Consider the following 20,029-nt stretch of genomic DNA (forward strand, 5'->3'; position numbering starts at 1 on the left):
AAAAAATTAAAAAAAAAAAAAAAAAAAAAAAAAAAAAGAAATAAGTGAATGAAAAATTTAAAATATACCAGGAATGAAGTTTGAATTTTATATTTCCGTCATGTATAGTTGTACAAAATTTCTATATTCTCGCATATGTTAGTATTCTCGTTAGTCGTTAGTCGATAGCGAATACATGACAAATGAAACGAAAAAATCCGACGAGACTGGGTTTCAGTTTTGGTAGGATCCAGCGTGTCGGATCGTGGTAACCTTCGCGCCTATTTTATAAGCCATTCCCTCTTGAATCTTCTTGCGACTTCTCCGGCTTGATTCCCCAAAGTATCAGCACTATGAGCATGCAGCCAACGAAGAGGAAAAGAAGAGAGAGTAAGAAACATCTCTGAAACCGCATTCGTCGCGGCACGATGGCGCCCTATGGGCGCCGTCGCACACTCCCTACTATATAGCTACGACGATAGACCAGGTACGTAGCTTCGAATACAAAATCTGCGAGCAAAGTTTGCAAAGCATTTACAATGATCTTACAAAGATCACAAAAATTTCGACACGCACAAGAAGTTAAATAAGTTAAATATCCACGTCTGTACGATGCAGTATTATTAAACTGCATGGATAAGGAACTAATCGAAGCTGTTCGAGAAAGCTCCGTCGGATGAAATGTATTTAAATTTTATTACAAATAATTAAACGAATCAGATATTGATTCCTTAAACGTGTTTTCTAAACAGTGCTGGACAATATGTTACGGAATAACAATGCAAATATATCTGCGCGCAAATGTAATGCAAAATGAAAGAAAGAAATTGATTGTATCGATCAGTTTGAAATTTCATAATTAGAATGTTCGGTTAGAATTGAAAAGGCAGTCCAAAAGATTTCGCTCGGGTGCCGGAAGCTAAAGATACATCGGTGACACGTGGTATACATATCTTTGTTTCTCTCTTTTAGATAATCTCCAGGCGGCCATCTCTGTCTAATGGCCGAAGTGCTACAGAACCAGCTCTCCAATAAGCGACCAGTTGTTTCCGTAGAAGGACGGAAAGAGCCGAACCTGATCAGCCTGCGCTCTACGGCCGACGCGTCTCGCCCTACGTCACAGTGAAGTATGTGCTCTCGAACGTAGAAAATGGCTGCGCTCTTCGCTACCTCAGGTCGGCGCAGATGTAAATACGGCCTGTGGGTCAGCTTAGTGTTTGCCGCGGAATTTGTTTGTGGTGAGTATGCTTGTGGCTTGTTTTACAATTATATGTATGAATAGTGTTTTACGTAAAGTGGTAAGTGCATATAGTATAAGTGCCAAATGTATCAAAGAATCGATCGGATGCGGATTTTAGATGTGAAAATGTTATTAATGTATGCTGTTAATCATTGTTCGCTTTTTGGTACATGAATGAATGTTGGTTCTGTCGTTTCTATTTTCTTTCTTTATCTCTCCCCCCTCCCTCTCTCTTCCTCTCTGTCTTTTCACACTCCTCTCTCTCCCTTTTTCTCTTTCTCTGTCTCGATCTTACTCGCTCTCGTTTTGATTAATGATGTTTCAGCACTACTTTTTCTTTCAACACATTAACAACAAACACACATCTGGCTTTTGAATGTTTTGCGAATGCGAAAGATCATAATACGATAAGATCCCGGACCAATCTTGCTTTTTAAAGAAAATTTTCCCAACCAAATATTATGTAGTATAGCGATTCGAGCGGCAGTTCCGCGATATGTACATACTTAATGCGATTCTCTTCGAACGTTTACGTACGTATCGGTTTTATCGGTTATTATTTGCAAGCTCGGATTTTCGTAAACAAACGTGAGTTTCGATGCTCGCAAATGCGTAGACCGTGATTCACTACACGCAATGAGTGTATTTTTGCAAAAGCAGTCCTTATTTATCAAAGTAAAACGGACTCGTTCTTTACCCTTGACTTGGAGAGGAGACAAGGAGGAGAGAAAAAGCGAGCGGTAAGCAAGAAAAACGAGGAGGTTAGGCGTTAAGGTTAGGGACTGAAATACCAGCAACAGTGTTGTCCCGTCGCTTTTGCACGCTTCTAAACGTTCCCTCAACGGCACGTCGACTTTTTCCTACTTTTCTTTGCTCTTTCTTTTTTCTTTTCTTCACGTGACTCGTACCACATTCGAACGGTCTCCATTGGTTTCGCGTGTAACTATCCTGTATTTCTGTCTAGTTTGTTTGTCCCTCGTAGCTTCTGTTCAGATTAATTTTAGGCATCGCCGAAATTGCTTTCCCCAGAGAGAGGCGACCGATTCCTCAATTTCCAAATTCGTCCGCTTTCCTGGAACAAACTTTGACAGGTTGGACACAAGCCTGTTACTGTTACATTCAAATTCTGTGCTATCTCTAAATATCGTTCAAATTCCATTCTTTTTTCTTTATCCTTCGTCCGTTTCACGGCATATCGTTAATGTTAGATTTAGTAATTACGCCGTTCAATGACTTCTGTGAATATTCACTGGTATATTCCAAGCTTCTCTTTTAGAATCTTTCCTCTGTAAAATGAGAAATTCATCAGTAAAGTAAAAACTAGATAAACTTTATTAAGACTGCGTCAAATTTTTTCTTATCTTATAAAAATAAATAAAAGTATGTTTCAGTTTAATTTTTTATGTTCAAAACTTACCAAAAAAGGTTAGATTAGATTATATTTGGATCAGATTTAAGCTGAATTTCAATAAATTTGTTTAAACAACAAATTGAAATAAAAAAGGGTAATGTGTAATCTTTTTTGTCAAATTTTAAGTTTTTCTTTCACATAAAAAAAGACTAAAGTCACTAAATTGGATTATTACTTTTGATTCTTCCCATGATGGACTCGTATCCTATATCATTGTTTCCTCGTTGTAATATATAACATGCACATACATCATCGTTATTCAAACATACAGAGCAATTTGTCTCTGGTTAAATACGATATTCATCGCGCAGAAGATACATCGCCATCATGTTTTCTGCATTCTGCGCATACCAACTAAAATCATATTATACATATTTTTTTCTATACCTATAATAAGAATTAAACAATTAAATTAAATAAATTTAAAATAAATAAGTAAATAAATCCAAACGGTATTGTGTACATACGTGTATATACGTTATACATACATCGTTTGTTAACTTTAGAAATGTCATTTGGCAAAATCTTTTCGCTTGATAAATATACATCTAGGATAGGATATGTTATTAATTACTTCTATTCCTATACTCCGGTTCTCATTTTGTACTCTTTAATTCTACAAATGCTATCAGCGTATGTTAAGGTTGCTGTTCAGTGATTTTTATTATATTTCAACTCTTTGATGTTCAGTAAATGTTAGTCGCACCAAAATAAAATGGCGTAATGTCTAACGAAGAGACCTAAATACCGATTGAATTGTTAAATAGTCGATTACAGAGTAAGAGACATAATCAGTCAAGAACTAATCCATTTGATTGGATTTATTAGTAATTTATTTTTATTTTATTTTATCAATAATTATATCGACGTGATATTTTGATAAAGCCACACTTTCTATGTAAAGAATTAAAAGTAGTAACTGATTTCCAATTTTATTGAATATTTTAATATCTGCTTTGTATTAACATCTTTTTCATCATCCGTAAAAAGTTGGGATACAAGTATTTAGTTGAAATACATTGTGTTGTTTACATTAATTACTTCGCAAAGACGTACAGAGAAAAATATCTGCGGAAATTTATCGAAACCCATTCGTACGAGTAGGATTCGATTTGCCTTGATTCAATCTTATTCTCTATATCTCCTGATCTCTTTCGCATTGAACAATCTCTACCTCCGTAAAATGTATATCGATTATCGACCATTATACGATTTTTCTTTGGCACTTACGAAACAAGCAAGGATAAAAGAACCATGTGATCGAATCCGTACTAAACGTGTTTTACCTCTCTTGGAGATTGTCGGATAATCGTGCATCAGTGATTTCCTTGTACGGTGCGATCAGCGCACACGGGGCGTTATTATGCCGTAGGCTACAAAACTGGTAGGTTACGAACACATGCTCCTAATAAAATTCAATTCGAGCTTACTTTATTATTAATAATAAAATTAAAAATAAAAGTTGCCCAATTCTTTTGTTCTTTCTCCCTGTCCCTTTCATAAATTGTTATTACTATTATGAATACTAAAACATTGTATTATTTGAATATTATATAGTATTTTATTTTATATGTATATTGATATTATAATAAAAAATTATGTTGCATTTTATTTTACAACATTTAAACTTAAATAATCTTAAACTTGTTTGTATACACATTTTCGCATGTTATTTAAATTAATCTATGATTAACTCTGTCATTTAGATTGATCTATAATTAACTTTAAAAGCTTATATATTTGTATTGTTTTTTCTTATTTTACCTATATTTACAAGTATGTTACTATATGTCAATCCGCTATAAGAAGGTAATAAAACAAACCAAAAACACATAAATAATCGTTTTCAATAAAATTTTGTGTTATTGTCCATAATTATCTTTGTATCACAGTAAGCATTACAATACTCTCTTAATGTCTTTTCTTCTATGAATTTAATCATTCGTGTCTGAAATATTGATGTATCATAATGATAATTCTGACAATAATGTCATTTTTCAGCATTAGGACTTACATGCTATTGTGAAGGACATTGCCCAGATGATAGAGAAAATGGAACTTGTGAAGGTAGACCTGGTGGTCATTGCTTTAGTGCAGTAGAAGAAGTTTGGGATGCAGAATCAAGAGAATATGTGCCTGAATGGTCATTTGGCTGTTTACCACCAGATGAGCAAGGTTTCATGCAATGCAAAGGATCCCTCGTGCCACATTTTCAAGAGAAAAGTATAATATGCTGTAACAAGAGTGCATTGTGCAACAAAGATGTATATCCTGATTATAAACCCCGAACTACCACAGTACCTAATCCTATGGCCATAGCTTCGGGTGCACCACTTATAATATTGACTACCATTTTATCTATATGCTTAATGGTAATTTTAATAGCTATGGTGATCATATATCACAGATACAGAAGAAAAGAAAGAGGCCCTTGCCTCGTGCCTTCTCAGGGAACACTTAAAGACTTTATTGACCAGAGTAGTGGCTCTGGTTCAGGATTACCTCTTTTAGTACAACGAACTATTGCCAAGCAACTAGCCTTGTCTCAGTGTGTTGGGAGGGGACGTTACGGTGAAGTATGGCTTGCAAGATGGAGAGGCGAAAAAGTGGCAGTGAAAGTATTTTTTACATTGGAAGAAGCATCTTGGTTTAGGGAAACTGAAATTTATCAAACTGTGTTGATGAGACATGATAATATTTTGGGTTTCATCGCGGCTGATATCAAAGGCACAGGATCTTGGACACAGATGTTACTAATTACAGACTATCACGAAAGAGGCTCGCTACATGATTATTTACAAACTACTGTTCTGGATCATCATAGCCTCTTAGCAATATGTCTTTCAATTGCTTCTGGAATTGCTCATTTGCACACAGAAATCTTTGGTACACGTGGAAAGCCTGCTATAGCTCATAGAGATATCAAAAGTAGAAACATTTTAGTGAAAAAGAATGGTGAATGCGCAATTGCTGACTTTGGTTTGGCAGTAAGATATATAAGGTAAATAATAAATACATAATTTGCAAATGTATTATGATTACGCGACGCATGTGTTTTCTATATACATATATGTATAGAATGAAATGATCGTAATAAGACTCGATTCAGTACTTGTTTTGTAATTTGACTATAATATATATAAAAAATATAAGATGATAACATTTTATTTACAGTGAAAGTGGAGAAATTGATATTGCACCTAACACACGAGTGGGTACTCGTCGATATATGGCTCCAGAAGTTTTAGATGAAACTTTAAACACATCTTCCTTTGAAGCTTTCAAAATGGCAGATATGTATTCTGTTGGTCTTGTTCTTTGGGAAGCTTGTAGAAGATGTGTTACAGGTGGCAAGAGTTCTATAGTAGAACCATATGCTTTGCCATACCATGATGTTGTTCCAAATGATCCAGATTTTGAAGATATGCGATTAGCAGTTTGCATAAAACGATTACGTCCAATAATACCAGCGCGATGGGAAACTGATTCGGTAGGAAAATAAAATCAGTCATGTTGTGTGATATCTTAATATAACAATTGTATTAAAACTAAGTGCTTTTGGCTTTTGTTACAGATCTTGTTTGCGCTGAGCAAATTGGTAACCGAATGTTGGCATGCGAATCCGGTCGTTCGTTTAACAGCGCTACGCGTGAAAAAGACAATATCAAAATTACATATTGATAATGCTATTAAAATCGTGTAACATTCGACGATATTCGTCGAATGTATTCTATCTTACCGCTAGTAGCTGAGAAGTAATTTCTTCCCTTGTAAATAACCCGGTGTACATAGATTTATTGACAGACTGCAAGCCTGAAGACTGAATATTAAGATTTAAAAATACATGAAAACGTATGAATGTGCAAATTTATATGATCAAATGAATGATCAATTGTAAATCAAGAAGAACGAAATTATGATGAATGGATGTTGTGTATGTGTACATATTTTTGTTTTTAAGTGAAATGTGAGAAAACATTATAATGCCAATGTTTTAACGCGCTTCACTATGTTGAAATTTATTGAATATGTAATTAACGATGGCTACTACTTAGTAAGGATAATTTTTTTTTTTCAGCCTAAAAAAAAAAGAAAAAGAAACACATGAACGTTAAACAAAAAATTTCAAATAAATTTAATAGCAGAAATTTATTGAAAAATGAAAATACCGTTTCCGATGATAGCATTTAAATTTACCGTATCTATTCAGTGTTATGAATTTATTATACGTATTAAATCCCACTATTAACAGAGTTAATAATATTTACATGCCTTTGATATGTTTGTCATTGAAAAGTACAATGAATATACAGTTTTAATTGGAAAATGAAATATCTTGCAAGATATATGGAATTTTAAGTCGTTTGTAGATAAAAGAACGATTTTACATTAAGAACGTATGAAATATGTAGCAATTGTAAAATATAAATATTTGAAATATTCTTATATGTCAGAATATCTCGAAATATGAGATAAATTTTATTAATATTCAGTTTCCATAGGTTCTTTTTTTTTTATTACGCTTATTACCGAATTCTAAAGTAGGAAAATTATTTTTCAATAATATCGTTTTCCGTTGTCTTGATTCTTACGTTAAGTACCGTTTCTCTTTATATATTATATTATCTACATTGTAATATATAATTTACATCTTCAAGTTGATAAATGAGATATATTTCGTTCAATTTGTCAATTGTTAAATTTTAAAGCTGCATTTTGCCAATACAATTTTATTCACGAAAATATTTTGTAAGGTCTAATATTATTTTGATAAAAATATAAATATATCGATCTGTTCTAAATGATTAAATGTTGAGCATATCGGTGAAATTTATTTGGAAAGTTACAAAAATTTTTGTTAAAAATTGTTATATGTATTCAAGTTCTGAATATCTAATTATAGATTGTCATCGTATACAACAAATTACGTGACTGGTGAGTTCGTAAGTTTTCTATAAAAATGAATTGTATCTACGTTAAAGTTATGACTAACGGTTGGTTGATTGCAAACAATTAAATTTATATTTTTCACAAGTACTAAATTTAATATTATTTTCTTCATCCATACACGCAATACTTTTATTTCTTACGATTAGACAGGATTATTGTCCTTTGTTCTTCATCTATCTAAAAACGGTTATACATTGCAAGGGAATTTTCTTTCTCAGTTCTGTTGTAGACGATACATACGTTGCGTAAAAGCGTTGGTCGTTCGAATAGAAAAAGTTTCATGGGTAGAAAATCAATACACACTTGGTGCGTAGTATGATTATAAAGTTGTAAAGATTCAGGAGTAATGTCACTAGTAAGATGGAATGAAAATTTCAACTATCAAATTATCATAACGAGTATTGGACACGAATACTTTCAGACACAAATAAAATAGGATAAATCAACATTGTTTTAAATTATATCACTCTATCCTCTATTTCAACTGTATCGAGACTAATTTTAAAATATAACTTTTCGTAAAGAGACTAAGATCGTATGATTAAGTTTATTTGCTAATGTACATCACGGACGTTTAGTCTATAATAGGAAATTTGGTTCTCAACAGTTGGCGGTTCTGAAAGATTTTCGCATCGAAAGAGACGCCGCGGCGCTTTCCACTTCCCGGTCTGTTTCGATCCGCCATTTTTTAGGTAGCAAAGCGTGCGGTTTGCCGTTGTGTTTTATCGGAATTATTTTACGGAAATACTGACTTGGTAAGTGTTCCAATACTCTCACTATGTTTTACACGTAATTTGTTATAAGATAAAGCTAACATATTGATATAAAAATACATTTACACGGTTGCAACAGTGGAATCATGTAGTTATGGTTTATAGCGTCGACACGCAGATATCCGAAGCACGCCATTTCACGTTTATTCAATTCCGCAATTCCGTGTATAAATTTTATACATGCGTTTTGCTTTGTTTTTTTCTTTTTTTTTTTTTTATTAAAATGTAAAAAGTAACTGATCTCTAATAGTATGTGATATTTATCATTAAGTTGTTTTGTATATCATTACGAATAAACCGATGCCAGTCGAACTCGTGGTACATACGGTTTACGGTTTGCGTTGCGCCGCATATTACTGATCCAGCAAATTTTCATTTCGATGCTCCATAATAATTTTTTATAATGATAATACTTAATACTTAATTACAATTGATAATACTTACAATTTTAAAATGTAAAACATGTACTTAGCATAAACTTAGTCTTGAAATTTGTTGTACGTTATGTATCATACATTGTTTGAATCGCAGAGGTATTGACGTATAAGAATTTTATACAAATATTAGTAATGCTAATAATACGATTAATGTTGGTCACGCGTAGTATTGTCGTAAAATTGTAATTAATGATTTACACAATGATTATTGTTAATTTTCAACATTTCTTCCTGAAATGTAAATTTTTAATCGCATGTGAAGCATTTTGATACCTTTAAGGCAATTGTATATATTTACGAGTTTTTCGCGTGCTCTGAACACGTCATTCTGAGAACTGTTCTTAATACATTAATATTTCGATATTGCATGTGAACAAACATGTACCTACTTATATATATATATATATACATATACTATGCGTTACGCTCAGAGAATGGAAATTTAATTTATCCCATTCTGAGTACGGGAAAACGTAGAATTAACATTGGTAAGAAGGAAAAATAATTAATTTAACGTAGAAATAATTCCCGCGTCAATCTATTCGCAATACACGAAGTATAGTTAAAGGTATGTTCGTGATAGGTTTTTGAACGCACCATTCTCACGGTTTGCTGTACTGCAGTTTTCCGATAGGGGCCACTACCTCGACATCACTCGCACTAGCGGACGCGGCAAGTGAGACGCCATTGTTAGATTGCGTTCTCTTGTGTAAATTCGTGCGTGCCTGTTATCAGCGTTGGTTAACTCGTTCGTTGAAAGTAGTACGCAGTAATCTTCGGTGAGTGTGAGAAATTGTATAGTGTTTGAACGTAAATTTATACATGATAATTAGAGGGTGATCGTCACTACGGACATTTCCTAGAGTTGATGCGCCATTTCGACAAGGTCGGTACGCTCTCTGTACTACGTATTTTGTAACGTACTACTTGTTCATGGCTTGTGTACCATTTCATTGTCCAGCCGAAGTAGAAACTAGAAAAATTATGTTATACCATCTAGAACTTGTCGAGCTAATATTATTCGCTAACATTTGTACTGGCAAATTCGATTTTTTTGACGAAATTGATGACCTTCGAAATTCGAATTCGTTAGCAAAATGGTGGAGAAAAGATCACTAGAGGGGAAATCTAAACAATCGCGTCATCGTTAGTTATTCTAAGTTGCATTTCATTTTTTTCTTCCGCGTATTTTGGGAACTTGCGAATATTACGTTTTAATATTTGATGTTTCGTTCGTTTTAACAGCAAATTAATTATTTGTTGGAAATACGTAGTGCAGTACAATGCTGAGTGGCGTGTGTTGGTTGAATCATGTTGCCAACAAATAAAAACGCAAGAAGTCGTGAATATTCTAGAAATGTTAGACTTTTTTTTAATGTTGTTGCAACATTGTATTTATTTTTTTCTTGATTTACTATATGTTTGAAGAAATTATGCAAGTCAATGATGAGTAATATTTGAAATATTTTTTTTCTTTTGAAATTAGGTTCTAGAACGAGCCGAAAATGCCGGGTTTTAGTAGTGTTGGCACGTTTAAAATTTTCATCGGTAATTTAGCCGATAAAACATCAAATGCCGATATTAAACCTCTGTTTGAAAAATATGGCAAGGTTGTAGAATGCGATGTGGTCAAAAATTATGGATTTGTGGTAAGTTCTTTTTTATTCCACACAACATGCATTCTTGTAATAATTTGCTTGGTCCATTGTTTGCTTCATCCTTACCTTATAACTCTGTTGGATGGTCACATCTTATTCCGTAACTTGATTTTTTTTTTTTTTTTTTCGTTAACACGACAAATATGTTATAATGTAATTTTCAACAGCATATGGAGAATGAAGAAGCAGGGAGAAATGCGATACAAAATTTGAATGGCCACATAGTTCATGGACAGCCAATCAAATGTGAGGCTGCAAAGAGTCGTAAGGGACCTAATACTCCCACAACCAAAATATTTGTTGGCAATCTCACAGATAATACGAAAGCGCCCCAAGTGCGCGAATTGTTTGCCAAGTATGGTACCGTTGTAGAATGCGATATCGTGAGGAATTATGGGTTCGTCCATCTAGAAGCAACAGGTGATGTCAACGATGCCATCAAGGAACTCAATGGACAAATGGTGGATGGTCAACCGATGAAGGTTCAAATTTCTACAAGCAGAGTACGACAAAGGCCAGGAATGGGAGATCCTGAACAGTGCTATCGATGCGGTCGCGGCGGCCATTGGTCCAAGGAATGCCCGAAAGGAGGAATGGGAGGAGGACCGGATAGAAACGGATACAGAGACCGAATGTTTGGACGCGACCCGTATCCTCCACCGCCGCCACCACCGTTCCTTCGGGACCGGTTAATGGGTGGTGGCCGCTTTGGAGTAAGTAGTTTTATTTTATTTATAAAAAAATTTATATATATATATATATATATAAAATATTGAGAATAGAATGGTTTTATTCTGAATATTCAGAAAAAAAGAGAAGTTTATTATACAAATACGACCATTTGTAACAATATGTTCTTTTGTTTGTGTTACAGGACTACGAAAGCTACTATGACAGGAGAGGCTTCGAGGACACCAGGGACCTCTACGAGAGGCGGTTTACGGGTATGACAGGGCCCTGTGACATGGGAAGTTCCATGTGCGGGCTTGACTTTCCACCAATGACAATGCCACCTCTACCTCCAAGACGAGACCCAATGCCTCCTATGCCTCCTCTAGGTATGGGATCCATGCGCGACACTGGCTTCTCCCGTGGTAACGAGTATGGCATGTTCAGCCGCAGATCACCCCCTCCAAGTGGCAACAATGGCCGGTTCAGGTGAGTAGAGCCAATTTATTGACTGCCCATTCGTCCGACTTAACATTGTGAACGTTCCAGGCTGGATTGAGAGCTCATGCGAATTGGGGTTCGGTTATTCGTCGACATTTACCAATTATTTATTTTATCGTGCATTTTATTCTTTTCTCTTGTGTGTATTCTCAATCTCATATTTTTCAAAAGTTTATCTCTCTCTTGAATATATACGTATATTATTATTTTATGGAAAAGTGGCCATTTCTAAATTGCATCGGGCGAATGCGGGTTACTCTTTTTGTTCGCGACAAAAAAATTTTTGCACACGGTTAATACCGTTTCACATTTGATTGTTGCTACGAAATTTCTGTACCACATCTCTTCTTGTTTTATTTCTATTTTTTGGAAATAAAATCACACGATATATGTATGTACGTATACGCGTGAGTGTGTATATTCACGCGTATTACGCACAATACATATGCACATATGTATCATGTAATCATATTGTGTATTACGTTACACGTATAATTTTTGTTTGTTGCATTACATAGTTGATACAGCGATCGATATTGTTCCAATCCATGTAGATTGTCGACCCGATGCCCACATGAGTGCAGATTCTGTGTTATAAAATGCTAATGTGTATCATGACGCTTGGACGTTTCTGTACATTCTAAATTTCAGTGCACCTCAGGCTGCGTACCATCTTTGTCCATGAATGCGGGCAACCCTAGAGAGACAGTCCCGGGCCAGCGTTCAAGTCGTGCAAGAGTAAGTCTTTGACCACTTTTGTTAGCGAGTAGTCATACCTCGTTCTTGTCGCTGGCGCGTTGTACATCAGCAGCTTCTATTTTCCTCGATGCCAACAAAATCCGGGTCTCGACTGATCGTACCTTGAACATGTCGACTGCTCTTCTAGGGATGTCCCTGTTCATAGACTCTCTTGATCCATGGCGTTAACTGCGAGATTGGCCTGTATGTCTCTCATAAATCCTTTGTGTTTCAAGCGCTCCTTATTACGTACATCACTCAACCGGGAGTGGCGCGGAGGCCTGGGATGAAGAAACGTTCCTAAGGAATGCGAACTAGATTTCTTGATCGCACTACCGCGAGCCAGGATGCGATCCTACAATTCTAACAAACTCTCGTACGCTGTAGATAGAAAAGAAAAGAAAAGAAAAGAAAAAAAAAGGGCTGGCGCGATTTTCAGGAACGGCGCCTATCGATTGTCTTTGAAATGTCTCGTAAGTAGAAACCAGCTCTCCAGACGCATTGGACAGTAAGTTTGTTTGTATGTCGGCGTTTCTAATAGTTGTTAAGGCCAGTTTCATAGATACGCTTCGGAAACATCCTATTACACGTGCATCAGTTCCAATTTTCTTGATTCCGAGTAATTTCATCATCATTTTCAATCGTAATTTTTCGTTAGCCAACGTCGTAATTTTTCGATAGATGTGTAACTATCATTCGTAAAATGACCTCGGAAAGAGAAATTATGAATAGCTTCATAGATAGAGTTTCGAGTTCCTACGTTGGGAGGGAAAAGGGGGGAAAAAGTAACGTCGTGCACACGTCTTGTATTCCAATAGTTGTTTTTGTTTCCAAGTAATCGGGGGAAAGTGTGCGAATCTTTGATTTCCAAGTAATTTGTTTTTACGTTTGTTGCAATAAAAAAAATTTGTTCTCTTATGTTATTAGACCTCTGATACATGTATAATTGTTTTCTTTCAGTTCTTTTTTCTTTCCTTTTTTCTTTTCTCTCTGATTACAGTTTTATGAAAAGCTTTCTTGATTTTAATTTTACGTTGTTCTAACGTAAAAAACATAAGAAAAAAAATTGTGTTGATTAATTTAAAGGATTGCACTTCGAATTGATTGAAAATGTTAAGTTATCCGTGGAAGTTTCATGAAACCGGCCCCGCGTACCTACAGTATCAGTGCGAAGAGATGTACAAAAAGCTATGAAAACGTGCGTGTACAGACGGACATTGACACAATTACACACTCATTATGCAAGCATATGCATACATGTACACGCAAAGAAAAAATACACATGAATTTATGCAGAAAGAGCGAGAGCGTGAACACGCGCGGGAGAGCGAGTGAGAAAGAGAGAGATAGACGGGAAGGGGGGAAAAATTTTTGCTTCAAAATTACGATCCATAAGTTCTTGAAGCTGACTTCTACTCACGAGGTTCAAAGCTTTTCATGTATGTAAATCCATTCGCAAACTTTCAAATAGAGAACAGAGTTGATTGAATTTCTCAATCTTTCTGAATACTTTGAATTTGTTGTTGCATGTAACCTTATTATCCTACATGATCCCAGCCTGGGCTGCAAATGGCTCGTTACGTTCTCATTATGTAAACTGATTTATAATTTGAAAGTCGCATGGGTTAAAAATCCAGTCTAACGCTGCCTGCCTTATATGACTGGCTAAAAGACAAAAGAAAAAAATAACTAAAAAAAAAAGAGAAAAAAAAAAAAGAAAACAGACGAAAATATCCCATGTTCTTATCGCTGCGAATCTTGTATTACGCGTCCACTTATTTGTTTTCCTTCTAGTAAATGTACCTCGTATGAAATAAAGTGGATAGAAATAATTGGTTACTGCTTGCATTCAGATATTTTGGATATAATTTAAGTACGCGTAGCTTGACACATACAAAACTACACATACACGCACAGCATATATAAGAAATATAGGTCTGAGTACTCATTCGATTTTGAAATAATTGTTCCGATTATCTTGTTTATCAGCTTAGCGTGCGAATGCACACCATCTTGTACAGGCTCAGTTTTTAATTACGTATACATTTAATTTGTATACGGTTGCACAAGCATTCTTCCGAATAATTTGTTGTTCATCGATACTTTACGATGCATTCCTCTAGCATATATTCATCTAATACTTAGATGTGCATCCGGATGGAATAGGTGGTTAACTGTAGATCAATAGCATCTTCCGAAATTGTACACGAGCATATTTCATGTACATATCCGTAATGTTATCCGTCTATATCGTAAATACGTTCTTCTCATTCCCTCTTCAGCGGATTGTGTTTATCATGTTTGGTCGTTGGTAGTGTCTTCGTTTATTTTGTACATTGTCTGAACGTAAAACTGCCTATGAAAATAATTTTTTGCCAAGCCATTTCTGACTTTTTTTTCTAACCACTTGTAACAGTCATATTAGGCAGCACGCGGATATTTTTCTTGCATTATCCATTATACAGGGACTAATTCACAAAGTTAAGCCTTGGACAAGGGAGCAAGTATGGTGTATATATTGATCTTTGATCATTCGTAGTTTCGATTATTTATTATACCGCTGTTATAGTAGAGGCATGTACGAGGACTTCAGCCGAGATTCATTTGAAGAGCGTAGGTAAGTAGACGTGTCAATTCGGGTTAAAAATTGATCCACACTGAAATTGTGTGTCGAAACGTTTCCAAGTATTCGAGTGTCAGTTTAATTAATTCAGCTCTCTTCTTTGTACGCTACGATTCGCCGAATTGCCTTTTCTTCGTTTGTGTTCTCTTATTATTTCCTGTTATTGATGGAATATTACAGTGGAGTATCATGTGCCATTGGTAGAGAAATTTCAATTAGTACCAAAGTGAGATTAAAACTTAACGACACGTAAAAGTGTAGAAAACTTCAATTGCTGTGAAAAATCATTACGACTGGTCGTTAATGAGATCTATTTAATATTTACTCATCTATCATTGTCTACTTGTTTAATCCAATTCTACTTAAGATAGAGAGAGAACATAGTTGAAGAAAGGCAAAAAGACAACGTATATATTTTACAAAGAAGAGGAAAACAGAGAATGCTCGTAGAATGTGTATATACACACACACACACACACACGCATGTGTGTGTATATATATACATATATATAAATATATATATGTACAAAACTTGAAAGTTTTAATTTTTGTTGGCAAAAAAAAAAAAAAAAAATATACATGCTACTAATACACGTTGCCGAGAATAATTAGCGAGAATAACGAGGAAAAAATACGTACTCATTGCGGTGTATTTCCATCAAGTTTCTCCCATGAGTAACTTATCTTTACCCTCGTACCTCCAAAAGAAAAAAAAGAAAAAAAGTATTTATATACCGTATACAAATCGTTTTCTCTATCGGTACGTAGATAGTACGATTTTTCTTTTTTCATATGATAACGCGACGTATCACCCTTGTCTACTTACCTATCCGCCCTTTTTTTGTATCTCACAAGTTGCTCCTCTCTTAGCTCGTGTGGTTTTTTTTTCCCGATCTCTTTTTTATCGATCTCGCATAACTGACGTAGATTCATTTTGGTTACCAGACCGGGATTACGAGGGCCATCGCCGTCGCGCCGGTTCGCACCATACTAAATCGTCGCGTCGGGCTCGGATCGGTCTCTGTCGGTCTGTCTGTCTCTGTGTGTCGGGTCTGTGTCTGTCGCTAGCAGGAAGCCTCGGGACCGAGATACTCTTGGCCGTCTATGTCTGTCGATCTGCACGCGCGAAGATCTACCAATTCGCCCGCTCTATCGGGAAAAAAAATATGTACTCGCCCCTTAATGCGCTCTACAGACGAGAATCCCTCGCCTATCCTTCCAAAAAAAAAGAAAAAGAAAAAGAAAAAAAAAGAAAGCAGAAAGCAAAAATGAAAGAAAAAGAAAAAAAAAAATAATAATACGGACGTATTAAGCAAGCAAAACACATTTTATGAAGAAATACTTTATCGAATTGCAGGTTTCTTTTTTACTATGCCTTAAAAATATCTCTCCTTTTATTATTATTGTTATTATTATTATTATTATTATTATTTCACATTTCTCTCTTTTTCCTTCACTTTCATCAAAATTTCCCATGCACACATTATATACATGCATACGTGCGCGCGCGCGAGTGTGTGCGTGCGTGTATATGTGTAAGCGCACACGCCTCTCGTTGCGACGTTCGTCCGCTTTCCTCCCGTGAAAAACCTCCTTTATTATCGGACCTGTATCTGATTTTTTCACGCGTGTATCGATTCAAAAATTGTCGAATTTTCTCTTTTAATGTAAGAAAAATATATATTTGTCGTAGCATCCTCCTACCGAGAAATTGCTCCTCAACGTGAATTTGATTTTTTGAATTGTGTTTGATTTTCTGTCGAAATTTAAGTATTGTCAATGTAACAAAAAAAAAAAAAAAAAAAATAAAGAAGTATGTAATATATCGAAGAACACTGGCTGGTGGGATGATGCTTTTAACCTTATATATGCATAGATGCATACATATGTATATGTATAAACATGTGTATGTATATATGTATATATGCGTATACATACATGCGTGTGTATATGTATATATGTATGTATGTATGTATGCATATGTATGTCGCGTCGTATTCGATGACCGTTTCTGTGACGATGACACGCCACGTGTAATTATTTTTCCATCGTATGAAACTTTCACGCGCTTCTAAAGAAACTATCGCGATTTGTGACGAACAGAAGAATTTTTTTTTTTATCGAGTATTCTGTTAGCAAGAATATCGATCGATTTCAACTTTGATCATATAGCATAGAGAATGCGTGGAGCAAAATTGAAAAGTATGAAATCAACAATCGCAATGATAACGGACAAAGTATATATCTATACACCGGGTCTTTCTTTTCACGCAAATTAGCTGGGCGTTTCCCGACAACACATCGCAAAAAAAAAAAAAAAAAAAAAAAAAAAGAAAATCACAAAATCGGAATACAGGCGTTACGCACGATATATCCTTTATCGTCGCGCTTCGGATCATCCCCAGTTAGTTTTGGCAGAAACCGAGTTTCGTGATGCGTGTATAGAAAAATGTGTTGTAAATGGCAGAGAACGGTTGTTCGATATTATGCGACGATAATTTCCGCCGTTTTAGCGTAATTAAGTAACGGCCAAAGAAAGCGACGATCTGCGTGCGTGTGATTTACCGATATCGTTTAAATATTCCTCCGCCGTATATAATCATAATGCTTTCCGATACGAGAATAATGGAAATAAATAATGTCGTATTTATGTATAACTCTCAAGTAACAAGAAAAGTGCGTGCGGGTTCGACTGTCGGAATCGGTCCCCGATTACCAGACGAAATGAAAATAACATCTTACAGGATAGGATTTCAGAGACCCAGTAGACTCGTAGGATGCGTCGATTCTGTATGGGATTCTTAAATCTCGGTCGTGCGAACATTATATCGTTAATCTGTAGTAACGTAATATCGTTTTATTAACATATTAGAATTAATTAACGTGAATAATTACCGAAAAATTAATACGGCAATCGCAACTGCGCTCCGTTTAGCTTATAAATACATACATACATAAAATACATACACACTTTAAAGAAAAGAAAAAAGAAAAAAAAATACACATGCACGAGTGCGTGTATATACATCTCAGAACATACATACGTACATTACATACATGCATACGTACACACACACACACACACTTACGTATATATATTTACATATGACAAACAAACACAAACACATACACTTATATATATATAAATATAGATATACCGATTATCACCGTTTTTTCGTTTTGAGCAGCGTATACACATTGACGACGTGTGTAATATTTCTCTCCCCCCGTTTTTCCCATGGTCCTTTTTTTCTTTGATGATACGATCTGTTTTCAGAGGTAATTAGATTAATGATAATCATACTGATAATGGTTTAAAGAAAGGAATGTAATAACAATGTATTTGTGAAGATTCACAAAAAAGGCGTTTCGTGTTCTTTAATCATCATTTGCACCGTTTTTCGTCACTCAAGTTGATTGCCACCAACCCCTTCTTCCCGTACAATCCGAGCCCTCTGTTATACTATCCAGCCCCTATCACCTCCGTAAGATGTATTGTCTAAGAAGTTACACGCCCCGTATTAATCGTTGGTTAAACGGATGTGCGCGCTTTTTACTGGCTTCCTGCGTTTCGTGCGTTATGAACGTGTCGTCGTAATCATCGGACACACGATATTGACAATTCCTTGGAGAACCGAATATGCGTGTCGTCGGCCTTATTTTCGTCGTCGCACTCTCTTTATGAAGTAAACCGGCCAACATACACGTAACAGTGTGTCTCCGCGTAGTTACGCTCCTCACATCCCCTATTTTTTCTCTCGTGATCGGGCGAAAGAAAAACTTAGATTAGTTCTCCCTTCTTGTTTCTTAGTTGCCTATTTATACAAAAAAACTGACATGTAATTTTATAGGCAGAACTATTGTGGGTAATTTCTTGACAACTATGCTCTACTATATATTCTGTTGTACATGCAGTAGAGTTGTTTCCGTTCCGTTGTTTCTTATTTGGACATAAGTGAACGATCGTTCACAAATATCGTGAAAATAGTAATAAACAGTCAAAATATATCGGTGAACGATTGTATCAATTTTGTACACACGTATACACATGTATATGCATTTTTCGTTGCACACATGTTGGTATGTATTTTTTTTTTCTTTCGTTTTTTATCTTGTTTTATTTTACATGTTTTCATTTGTGAATATCTTGTTAAATTTCTTGTCCTATTTTACAAGTATTTTAACGATTACGAAGTATTAGACTTTGCTCTCTAATAAGCAATTGTAATAATAACAATGATAATTTCGATTCGCTTGACGATAGCAATTCAGCAATCTATGTTGGGAAATGATACTGAAGCATAATCCGAGTTACCATTTCTACGAGAGTAAAATGGATATGAGGGAATTTCACGCCATTAAGAATTATGTATATGCGTTTTTAGATACGTAACGTAATCTCTTGGGGAAAATAATTATTGAGAAAAGATAGGCAGGCATATTCGAGTAATCTAAACATACATTTCATTTATCTCAGTTGATGGTTACGTAATTAAAAATACATGCGAATGCGACGTCCGTTGTTGACGCGATTAGCACACGCGAGAATAGTCGACGGAATGAGCCAAAAAGAAAAAGCGGTATCTATTGACCAATACATATACACGTGTGTGTTGCGTCATCGTGTTCGGAACTTGAAATATGGAAAGCATGATTTCGTCCCATGTGTGACGGCAATTCGATCGATCAAGTCGTCGAAGATTACATTCTACCGGAGTTAACACACGTCGATCGGGCAACGTCCTACGGTGATCTGACGTTATTTCGTAGCCTTACGAACATATATGGTAGTCTCCGCCGTTGAAGCCGTTGCAACCGTTCAAGTTGAGATGCGTCGTCGGGGTTGCCGAGATATATGCACAAACTCTCATAACATAAAAAGGTCGACGGTATGAGAATTCCCGAGCCAAGTAACTATCGGAAATATGTACGAATCCCTCCACGAATAACGCAACTGTATCAGTCGCTGTGTGGTAAATGACGCGTGACGCGCGACTTTCGAGAAGTGAAAGATAAAGCCAAAAAAAAAAAAAAAAAAAAAGATATACAC

The 20,029-nt window shown here is 35.5% G+C and overlaps 2 protein-coding genes across 12 annotated transcripts; both read left to right on the top strand.

The window, feature by feature from the left end:
- The first annotated feature begins 1,058 nt into the window (after positions 1-1,058).
- LOC122532811 (bone morphogenetic protein receptor type-1B) lies at positions 1,059-7,076 on the top strand. Its single transcript, XM_043661918.1, has 4 exons — positions 1,059-1,217; positions 4,632-5,631; positions 5,805-6,120; positions 6,205-7,076. The coding sequence occupies exons 1-4, from the start codon at positions 1,130-1,132 to the stop codon at positions 6,331-6,333; spliced, it is 1,533 nt and encodes a 510-aa protein (XP_043517853.1). The 5' UTR covers positions 1,059-1,129; the 3' UTR covers positions 6,334-7,076.
- A 1,114-nt stretch (positions 7,077-8,190) lies between these two features.
- LOC122532818 (RNA-binding protein lark) lies at positions 8,191-18,367 on the top strand. 11 transcript variants are annotated; one of them, XR_006307581.1, is made up of 8 exons: positions 8,192-8,335; positions 9,374-9,569; positions 10,277-10,439; positions 10,616-11,161; positions 11,323-11,392; positions 11,507-11,606; positions 12,270-12,356; positions 15,907-18,367. XR_006307581.1 is itself a non-coding variant. In XM_043661960.1 (8 exons), exons 3-8 carry the CDS (start codon positions 10,296-10,298, stop codon positions 15,971-15,973), a joined length of 957 nt encoding a protein of 318 aa, XP_043517895.1. In that variant the 5' UTR covers positions 8,192-8,335; positions 9,374-9,569; positions 10,277-10,295; the 3' UTR covers positions 15,974-18,367. The 11 variants fall into 11 exon arrangements, 8 of the variants coding, with proteins under 8 accessions (XP_043517870.1, XP_043517866.1, XP_043517886.1 ...); XR_006307579.1 differs by having other exon boundaries at positions 15,925-18,367; XR_006307580.1 differs by lacking the exon at positions 15,907-18,367 and adding an exon at positions 12,593-13,872.
- The last annotated feature ends 1,662 nt before the right edge of the window (positions 18,368-20,029 follow it).

The sequence above is a fragment of the Frieseomelitta varia genome, unplaced genomic scaffold (genome assembly GCF_011392965.1).
Source record: "Frieseomelitta varia isolate USP_RPSP 00005682 unplaced genomic scaffold, Fvar_1.2 scaffold_142, whole genome shotgun sequence".
Classification (NCBI taxonomy): Eukaryota; Metazoa; Arthropoda; class Insecta; order Hymenoptera; family Apidae; genus Frieseomelitta; species Frieseomelitta varia.